The sequence below is a fragment of the Aspergillus pseudonomiae genome (genome assembly GCF_009193645.1).
Source record: "Aspergillus pseudonomiae strain CBS 119388 unplaced genomic scaffold BDV37scaffold_184, whole genome shotgun sequence".
In the NCBI taxonomy this organism is placed as follows: Eukaryota; Fungi; Ascomycota; class Eurotiomycetes; order Eurotiales; family Aspergillaceae; genus Aspergillus; species Aspergillus pseudonomiae.
This window is the reverse complement of record NW_022476176.1, coordinates 20,344-30,042: the sequence shown is the minus strand read 5'-3', so window position 1 is coordinate 30,042 and position 9,699 is coordinate 20,344. Positions and strand designations below refer to the sequence as shown.

Below are 9,699 nucleotides of genomic sequence, written 5' to 3'. Positions count from 1 at the left end.
GGGGGTTAGTTACCATTCCGATGCCGTGGGCGTCCACGGCGCCTTGCGATGCCGCGGTGATGACACCCATGACGGCCTTGCCGACCAGCACGGGCAGGTGGAAGGGGAGCACGGCGTCGTCGCGCGACCCGGGCTGCGTGGCGTGCGTCATGGACAGCTTCCACATCATGGCTTGTAGCCATTGCTGCGTGATCAGGATGTCGACTTTCTGGATCTCGGACACGCCTTCTAGCGAGATTTGCTTGGCTAGGCTGCATTGGATGGACGAAGTGGGTGGCGCCTCGCCGTCTGCGCTGCTGCCGCCGCCGGCTGACACCCAGTCGTACAGGTTTGGGCTGAGCTTCTCGAAGACGTTGATGAGATTGATGAAGCCGTAGGCGAGGATGGGGTCGTCGGAGCAGAGCACCTGCGGTTTGTGGATGGAGTTGCGGAGCATGACGGGCTTGGCTTGTTGTAATGCGTAGCCTCTGGGGGTTTGGTGTTAGACAGTGTGTGCGGTGGTTGGGGGTGTAGGGTTTCTTTATTTATATATATATATGTGTGTGTGTGTGTGTGTGTTTATGTTCTTTGTTCTTACCTTTCTGTGACGAATAGCAGCCAGAATACCCGCCTTTTCTCTTCGGCTTCCTCGACGCTTAATTTCGAGTATGTGGATTCGCGTTGCAGGCCAAGCGTGAAGACCATGGACATAGTCTGGCTGAGGTAGAACCAAGCCTGGTCCTGTCGGTCTAGGTTTCCGTAGGCGGCGAAGAGAAAGAACGAGGTGAGGAGGTTGTCCATGTTGATTTCGTCGACTACGTTGTACTCCTTCCTTGCGCGCACGGCTTCGGCCAGGAGTTCATCCCCGGACAACATGGGGTGGCCGTCGATAGTGGCTTGCCCGGAAGCCGAGTCGGGGCCCGGCGTTGCACCGTCCAGCTTCAGCTGGATGTGCGTGGCTGCGCAGAGAGCGGCAAGGAACGCGTAGCGCTGGGGAGACAAGCGCTCGGGCTGGTGGCTGTCCTGCTGCAGCTGGTCCTGTCTCACGATGGGCATGATGGGGAACAGGTACTTGAAGAAGACATTGACATGGGCCAGGAGGATTGGCGCGGAGAGGCGGCGCGGGGCGGGGAGCGCGCCGATGGTGGACGAGTCGAAGAGCGAGTTTGTCGAATCGGGCGAGGAGACGAGATCTGGGGGTGGGATGCGAGTGAACGACTCCGAGAAGTCAGGATGTGGATACTGGGCGTCCACGACTGTGAACGGCGGCGACGTCGGGGACGCCAAATGGCAGGCCCCTGGGTCTGGGGGCAGCCATTCCTTGGTGAGGGGACGCGGTCGTGAAGCGAGGGGATGGATGGGCGCGAGAGGGTACAGCGTGCGGAACTTGGGACCCTTGCGACGGAGCACGTCGCTGTAGGAGCAGGAGAGAAGAAGACGCTGGCACTTGTCGCATGGAAGCTCCCTCGAACACTTGATCTTGCGTCGACGGCAATTGTCGCACGCCTGTTTCGGCGGTTTTTCTGGGGTGGCGGATGGTTGTGGCTCCATTTCCTGTTCGGATTGAGGAGACACCAGTTGCGATGAGATATGCTCGGATACTATCTCGCCGATGTGGAACCTTTAGCAATCATTGCAGACCGCGAGCGCGACTAGTACTGGGAGAAAATCTGGGGATAGCGAAGTGGGCTGTGTCGCCATCACCAGTTGGGATGTTAGGATTGAAGGAAAAGAGAAGAAACCCGGGGAACCATACAAAACAAAAACCTAAACAACAAAAAAAGAATAATAAAACAAGCCCAGGATGCAGGTGCAAAAAACCCCGCGTTACGTTAGCAAGATGAAAGGGTTTAATCTACCTGGAGTGAGTCTTCTCCAATCTTTAGTCTGGATTTAGCCTGTGCCCTAAAAGTCTCCTAGCGTCGTTCCGAACCAAATGGAACAAATGGGAGGACCCGTCGGTAACAACTCGGTCCAAAGTCACATCGGATTCGTTGCGGAGTCGTGTTTATAGTTAACTATGTTATACCCCATCGAGGCTAACGGCCGCTTGAGAATGGTGGAAAGATGTGGTGAGGGAGCGTGGCAGGTGCAGGGAATCGGATTCATCACCACGGCACTGTGCGGAGAGTCTGTGCATAAATCAGCCTTAGCAAAGCCACCCGGCCATGCCACACCGAATATTAATCTACGTGGTCAGGGATCAAACCAAGGAATACAGGTTCCCGTAGTGGTTCTTCCAGGACGAAAGGAAGCACTTCCTGGACTTTGTCGGGTATTTCCGAAAGAATCGCGTACGAAGGCCGTATACAACATGTGGGGATGTCAACCGCTCTCGGGAAGCCGAGGTCAAGAGACAGGGCAATGAGTGGCCTTGAGAAGATCGTAACACCGCCGAACTTTCCTCAAGCCGATGACGAGAATCCACTCTTAGCAGGGGCCCCCTGGTCCCCACGGGGACTGACTTCCTGGCTCAAAGGCAATTCCCCCGTATTTGGAGCTTGTTGCCCATGTCAATCAGCCAATGCTGGCAGCCATCGGATGCTCCCGTCCTGGCACCACGAGCAATGGTGTGGACAAACCTCACCGGCGCACCGGAGGGGTTTAGACCCTTTGGAAGGCGAGGTGGGGAAGGGTGTCTTCGTGAGTATGGAGTGACTGGAGAGAGGGTCAGAGTCGCTTTCCAGGGCTCAAGCGTCGGGGTCGGGCATTTATCGGGGGATGGACCAATCAGCGCGGGCAAATCAGATGATCGGACACGGGACTTTTCCAACTACTCGACCGTCTTCCCTCTAGTATTCCGGTCTCGTCCTTTGCTCGGCAAATATTCATTTCATTTCCCATCGTCGGCTTCGCCGCTACTCTTTCGTCACGTCCCAAAGGTTGGATCATGTTGTCCCCACTCGGTGCGGGTGAAGCCTCCTCATTGCTGCGTAGGACCTAATCCCCCCCCGCATGGTCGAGAGATTGCAGGCATTCCCCCTCCGACGCTGGACGGGGAATCCCTTGCCTTCACAGAATGTAACACAAATCGTGAGGAATGGGGCGGTCGATGTGAGGCATTTCGACATATATATCTAGTGATATTTTCCGGTTCGGAGACGGCAGAGGTGTCCGTTTCCTAAAAGAAATCCGTAACACTGTACGGCATCAGTCTGGTGGACCACGCCATGGCCGGCCTAAAAAGCTTCCTGGTCAATTCTTGGCTGCTGCCAGTGGCTTATGGGGCGACTCAATCCTTCGTTCCTAGCACTTCCGCGACGGCAGCATACTCGCAATTCACCATACCCGCCTCTGCCGATGTGGGTGCGAATTTGATCGCAAACATCGATGACCCCCAAGCGGTCAACGCACAATCCGTCTGTCCGGGCTACAAGGCCTCAGATGTGAAACATACCTCACAGGGCTTCACCGCTAGCCTGGAGTTGGCTGGAGACCCTTGTAACGTTTACGGAACGGATGTGGATTCATTAACCCTGACCGTGGAATATCAGGCAAAGGACCGTTTGAGCATCCAGATTGTTCCAACGTATGTGGACGCTTCCAATGCATCCTGGTACATTCTTCCGGAAGAGCTAGTGCCTAGACCAAAGGCTTCCCAGAACGCATCGGTTCCCCAGAGTGATTTTGCTGTCTCTTGGTCCAATGAGCCTTCTTTCAACTTCAAGGTGACCCGGAAAGCTACTGGTGATGTGCTGTTCAACACCAAGGGCTCTACTCTAGTCTACGAGAATCAGTTCATAGAATTTGTTACGTCGTTGCCTGAAGAATATAACCTATATGGCTTGGGAGAGCGTATGAACCAGCTGCGCCTGCTGGAGAACGCCAATTTGACGCTGTATGCCGCAGATATCGCAGATCCCATTGACGAGTACGTGCCTGGCAATTGGTTCGACCTATTTAGATTTAAGCTAATACGGATACCTCTAGTAACATCTATGGACATCATGCATTCTACTTGGATACAAGATACTACGAGGTGGATGGTCAGAAAAAGACTCATACCCTAGTCAAGAGCAGCGAAGCGGAACCATCTCAAGAATATGTCTCATATTCTCATGGAGTGTTCCTCAGAAATGCGCATGGACAGGAAATCCTGCTGCGGGATCAAAAGTTGATCTGGCGCACTCTGGGAGGAAGCGTTGATCTGATCTTCTACTCTGGCCCAACTCAGGCAGAGGTCACCAAGCAGTATCAGCTCAGCACCATAGGACTCCCTGCCATGCAGCAGTATAACACACTCGGATATCACCAGTGCCGCTGGGGTTATAACAACTGGTCCGAGTTTGAAGACGTTCTTGCCAATTTCGAGAGATTCGAGATTCCTTTGGAGTACCTCTGGTAAGAAACATGTTCCTCGCTCATTAGACTCCGTCTGACGCCTATATGCAGGGCCGATATAGATTACATGCATGGATATCGCAATTTTGACAATGACCAATATCGTTTTTCATATGAAGATGGTGAGAAGTTTCTCAACAAGCTTCACGACGGTGGACGTCGCTGGGTCCCGATTGTTGACGGGGCTCTTTATATCCCTAATCCTGAGAACGCTTCTGATGCGTAAGTGACCATCTTCCACACACTCTTACCCGTAAACGAAGACTCACTGTGGCTATAGGTACGAAACTTACGACAGAGGCGCCAAGGATGATGTTTTCATCAAGAACCCTGACGGCAGTCTCTATATTGGCGCTGTTTGGCCTGGCTACACTGTCTTCCCCGATTGGCATCACCCCAAAGCCTCTGACTTCTGGGCCAATGAGCTGGTCACCTGGTGGAACAAGCTCCATTATGATGGGGTCTGGTACGACATGGCTGAAGTTTCGTCCTTCTGCGTAGGGAGCTGTGGTAGCGGCAATCTGTCAATGAACCCGGCCCACCCACCGTTCGCTCTCCCCGGCGAACCCGGGAACGTCGTCTACGATTATCCCGAGGGCTTTAACATCACCAATGCCACGGAAGCAGCCTCGGCATCTGCTGGGGCGGCAAGTCAATCTGCAGCGACGTCGTCCACAACTACATCAGCCCCTTACCTGCGTACGACACCTACCCCTGGAGTTCGTAATGTTGACCACCCTCCTTATGTTATCAACCATGTCCAAACAGGCCATGACCTGAGCGTTCACGCCATCTCACCAAACTCTACTCATTCGGATGGGGTTCAGGAGTATGATGTACACAGTCTCTTCGGCCACCAAGGCATCAATGCAACCTATCACGGATTGCTCAAGGTGTGGGAGAACAGACGTCCTTTTATCATCGCACGCTCCACATTTGCCGGCTCTGGAAAATGGGCCGGTCATTGGGGTGGTGATAACTTCTCCAAATGGGGATCGATGTTCTTTTCGATCTCGCAGGCCCTTCAGTTCTCGCTCTTTGGCGTCCCTATGTTTGGCGTGGATACTTGTGGTTTCAATGGCAACACTGACGAGGAGTTATGCAACCGATGGATGCAGCTCTCAGCGTTTTTCCCATTTTATCGCAACCACAATGTTCTCTCTGCAATTCCCCAAGAGCCGTATCGGTGGGCATCCGTTATCGATGCCACCAAGGCGGCCATGAACATTCGCTATGCTATTTTGCCGTACTTTTACACCCTGTTCCATCTGGCCCACACCACGGGATCTACAGTCATGCGCGCACTGGCGTGGGAATTCCCGAATGATCCCTCTTTGGCCGCGGTCGGCACTCAATTCCTCGTCGGTCCCTCGATCATGGTGATTCCCGTTCTTGAGCCACAGGCAGATACGGTCAAGGGCGTCTTCCCAGGCGTTGGACATGGGGAAGTCTGGTACGATTGGTATTCTCAAACCGCTGTCGATGCAAAGCCTGGTGTCAACACCACGATCTCAGCACCACTCGGTCACATTCCCGTCTTCGTTCGTGGTGGTAGCATTCTGCCAATGCAGGAGGTTGCGCTGACCACGCGCGACGCTCGCAAGACCCCCTGGTCTTTGCTTGCCTCGCTGAGCAGTGATGGAACTGCTGCTGGTCAGCTCTACCTTGATGATGGCGAGAGTGTCTCCCCGGAGGATACACTTTCTGTAGACTTCCTGGCGTCTAAGTCCACTCTCCGAGCCTCTGCTCGGGGGACTTGGAAGGAGGCGAATCCACTAGCGAATGTGACGGTACTTGGTGTGACTGAGAAGCCATCCTCGGTGACCCTCAATGGCCAGGAGCTCTCATCTGACTCTGTTAAGTATAACGCCACCTCACAGGTTCTCCACGTAGGTGGCTTGCAGAAGCAAACGGCGGATGGTGCCTGGGCGAAGGAGTGGGAACTGAAATGGTGACGGAAGCGTAATCAGACAGCCTAGATCTACACATCACCTGTATGCAGTTACACATTATGAAGTGATGAATGAAACATTGCAGCGAATCGGACATCAAGAGCATGGAGCTGATATTCACGGGAATGAATATCCCGAAGCGTAGGCGAGAGTCAGACCAACGTAGCAAAACCTCCGAGACGACAGCCAAGTCCATCACGGATCCAACCCGCAGTATCCGCATTCACGAGCGCAGGAACATCGCTGAGCATCGGACGCACCATCCAAGCAGAAGCAGCAAAGCGAGAAAACCCAAGGAAAACGTCGGCCCGTCGGGCTTTTCTGCAACGCTGATCGACGGCCGCGATCCAACCAACTCGCTTCAGAGTGACTAGGGGCGGAAATTTAATGGGATTAATTTCAACGCTACCACAAATCACCGTCGTCGCCGGTATTAGCCTGCAGAAGGTAAATTAAACTGTCCTGCGAATCGCATGGATTCCCCGCCCCTGGACCTGCAGGTTAATGTAGGTCATTTGGCAAGGCGAGGTATCACTTCGTATAAATAGCAAGCGTGCATACTGTGGAGGTAGATAGCAACAACAACAACAACATCAAACTCTCTATTCCCTGAACGATAACCCTAACGGAAGACTTTCAGGATGGTCGCCTGGTGGTCAATATTTCTTTACGGTCTTCAGGCCGCCGCACCCGCTTTGGCTGCAACCCCTGCGGACTGGCGATCGCAATCTATCTATTTCCTTCTCACCGATCGATTTGCAAGGACGGATGGATCGACCACTGCGGCTTGTAATACCGAGGATCGGGTCTGCTGCTCCCTCCCAGCGTTCGGGAAGTGGAAACGAAACTGACTTGATATAGAAATACTGTGGTGGAACATGGCAGGGCATCATCGACAAGGTAAACCGCCTCCACATCCAAAAGAATAATACCAAAAAAAAAAAAAAAGAAGTCTCGTCTAAACCATCATGTAGCTGGACTATATCCAGGGAATGGGCTTCACAGCCATCTGGATCACCCCCGTTACAGGCCAGCTGCCCCAGAACACCGCATACGGAGAAGCCTACCATGGCTACTGGCAGCAGGATATGTAGGTCCATTCCTCTGCGCACCCACCCATCTGTTACGTAGAAATGAACTAACTTGGTGGGTTTAGCTACTCCTTGAACGAAAACTACGGCACTCCAGATGATCTGAAGGCTCTTGCTTCGGCCCTTCATACGAGGGGGATGTATCTCATGGTCGATGTGGTTGCTAACCATATGGTTTGTGGACCTCTCTTTCACTAACTTCGCAAGCATACTTGATTTTCATACTGACAATGTAAACCCAGGGCTATGATGGAGCGGGCGCCTCCGTTGATTACAGCGTGTTCAAACCATTCAATTCCCAAGAATATTTCCACCCGTTCTGTCTCATTCAAAACTATGACGACCAGACCCAGAGCGAGGATTGCTGGCTAGGAGATAACAGTGTCTCCTTGCCCGATCTTGACACCACCAAAGATGAGGTCAAGAACGAATGGTACGAATGGGTGGGATCATTGGTATCGAACTACTCCAGTAAGACCTCTACCCTACAATCCAACTCATCAGCCATACTTACAAAAACCCAGTCGACGGCCTCCGTGTCGACACAGTGAAACACGTCCAGAAGGACTTCTGGCCTGGATACAACAAAGCCGCAGGCGTGTACTGCATCGGTGAAGTCCTCAACGGTGACCCGGCATACACATGTCCCTACCAGGACGTCATGGACGGCGTACTGAACTACCCAATGTATGACTCCCATGACTCTTCTTGCAGTCTCACCCTCTAACAAGCCGGATGAAAACCAGTTACTACCCCCTCCTCAACGCCTTCAAATCCACCTCCGGCAGCATGGACGACCTATACAACATGATCAACACCGTCAAATCCGACTGTCCCGACTCCACGCTGCTGGGCACATTCGTCGAGAACCACGACAACCCACGATTCGCTTCGTAAGTCTTTCCACCCATACCCTCAATCCACCCACCTAACCAGAAAAATCAAAAGTTACACCAACGACATCGCCCTCGCCAAGAACGTCGCCGCATTCATCATCCTCAACGACGGAATCCCCATCATCTACGCAGGCCAGGAGCAGCATTTCGCGGGTGGCAACGACCCCGCGAACCGCGAGGCCACTTGGCTCTCAGGCTTCTCGACAGACAGTGAGATCTACAAGCTGATCGCGTCCGCGAACGCCATCCGGAACCATGCCATCAGTATCGATACAGGATTCGTGACCTACAAGGTAAGCAACCCCCCCCTTCTCCTGTATCTAGTGCATGGTACAGAAACAAGAGAACTGACGAACCGGGGATACAGAACTGGCCCATCTACAAGGACACCACGACGATCGCGATGCGCAAGGGCACCGACGGCTCCCAGGTTGTGACTATTTTGTCGAACAAGGGTGCGTCGGGCGATTCGTACACCCTCTCTCTGGGTGGTACGGGCTACACGGCCGGCCAGAAATTGACGGAGGTCATTGGGTGCACGACCGTGACCGTGGGCTCGGATGGAACTGTGCCTGTTCCTATGGCGGGTGGGCTGCCTCGGATATTGTATCCGACTGAGAAGCTGGGAGATAGCAAGATCTGTAGTAACTAGCGCGTGAAAGGTGGGTAGGATTGGTTATATTCGGTCTTTTGTGTTTAGAATGAATTTGTTGGATCCGACATAACAAACCAACTTCACTGTAAAAAACCACCCGTACCAAGTACCCTATAATCTTAGATAAGGTCAATTTCGACGTATATATCACGCCAACACAAAATAGGCAATATCAGCTATGGTCAGAATTGGTATTCTATATTGGAATACGAATACCGAGAAGGACAACTTATAGCCTCGGCCCATAAATCTTGAAACCTAGATGAGGGTCTTCCATCCATCGATACCCGTAGATATCCACTTGCGAGAGGGAAGGCACCTATTTCCCCGAATTTAGGGACGGGTATGCTATGGATTTGCTTAGTAGGCCGGGGTTGATTCGGTAAATTGAATATGGAACGGGAAAAAGGAACTGGAAAAGTGAAAGAATGATGGACAATATAATCTAATTAAAGACAATTATTATGGTGTATCGTCTATATTAGGTCTTGGTTTATGTTATCCAAGTATATCCTCTCGTAAAGCCATAAGACTACAAGTTCCTCTTAAGCTTGATAGAACATAATATTCGAATTTGGTGACGTATCCTGTATTCCACTTGTCGACTATGCTGGTAAGTACCTCATACATAAGCCGATGTTGAGAGAGGGGGGAGGAGAGTTGCCAAATCAAAAGTATACGTATTACAATCTAATACAGTAGGGGGTTTAAAATTGAAGGAAAAGGGACATTGTATTAAGGTACGGGAGAAGTATCGGATATCCAATATTAAATACGCGCCAGAC

At 52.2% G+C, this 9,699-nt stretch overlaps 3 protein-coding genes across 3 annotated transcripts; 2 read left to right on the top strand and 1 right to left on the bottom strand.

The window, feature by feature from the left end:
- Positions 1-13: 13 nt before the first annotated feature.
- On the bottom strand, positions 14-1,530 carry BDV37DRAFT_289718 (transcription factor domain-containing protein; the record flags this gene model as incomplete). Its single annotated transcript, XM_032088533.1, has 2 exons — positions 14-467; positions 578-1,530. Coding segments are annotated over 2 exons (1,407 nt in total), but the record flags the coding sequence as incomplete, so codon positions are not given.
- A 1,480-nt stretch (positions 1,531-3,010) lies between these two features.
- On the top strand, positions 3,011-6,824 carry BDV37DRAFT_70950 (glycoside hydrolase family 31 protein). The gene is made up of 4 exons (XM_032091094.1): positions 3,011-3,850; positions 3,910-4,320; positions 4,372-4,542; positions 4,601-6,824. Exons 1-4 carry the CDS (start codon positions 3,150-3,152, stop codon positions 6,273-6,275), a joined length of 2,958 nt encoding a protein of 985 aa, XP_031934413.1. The 5' UTR covers positions 3,011-3,149; the 3' UTR covers positions 6,276-6,824.
- Positions 6,595-9,605, top strand: BDV37DRAFT_70912 (alpha-amylase). Its single transcript, XM_032091093.1, has 9 exons — positions 6,595-7,078; positions 7,134-7,172; positions 7,247-7,362; positions 7,429-7,537; positions 7,606-7,834; positions 7,888-8,050; positions 8,110-8,256; positions 8,312-8,552; positions 8,627-9,605. The coding sequence occupies exons 1-9, from the start codon at positions 6,914-6,916 to the stop codon at positions 8,909-8,911; spliced, it is 1,494 nt and encodes a 497-aa protein (XP_031934412.1). The 5' UTR covers positions 6,595-6,913; the 3' UTR covers positions 8,912-9,605.
- The last annotated feature ends 94 nt before the right edge of the window (positions 9,606-9,699 follow it).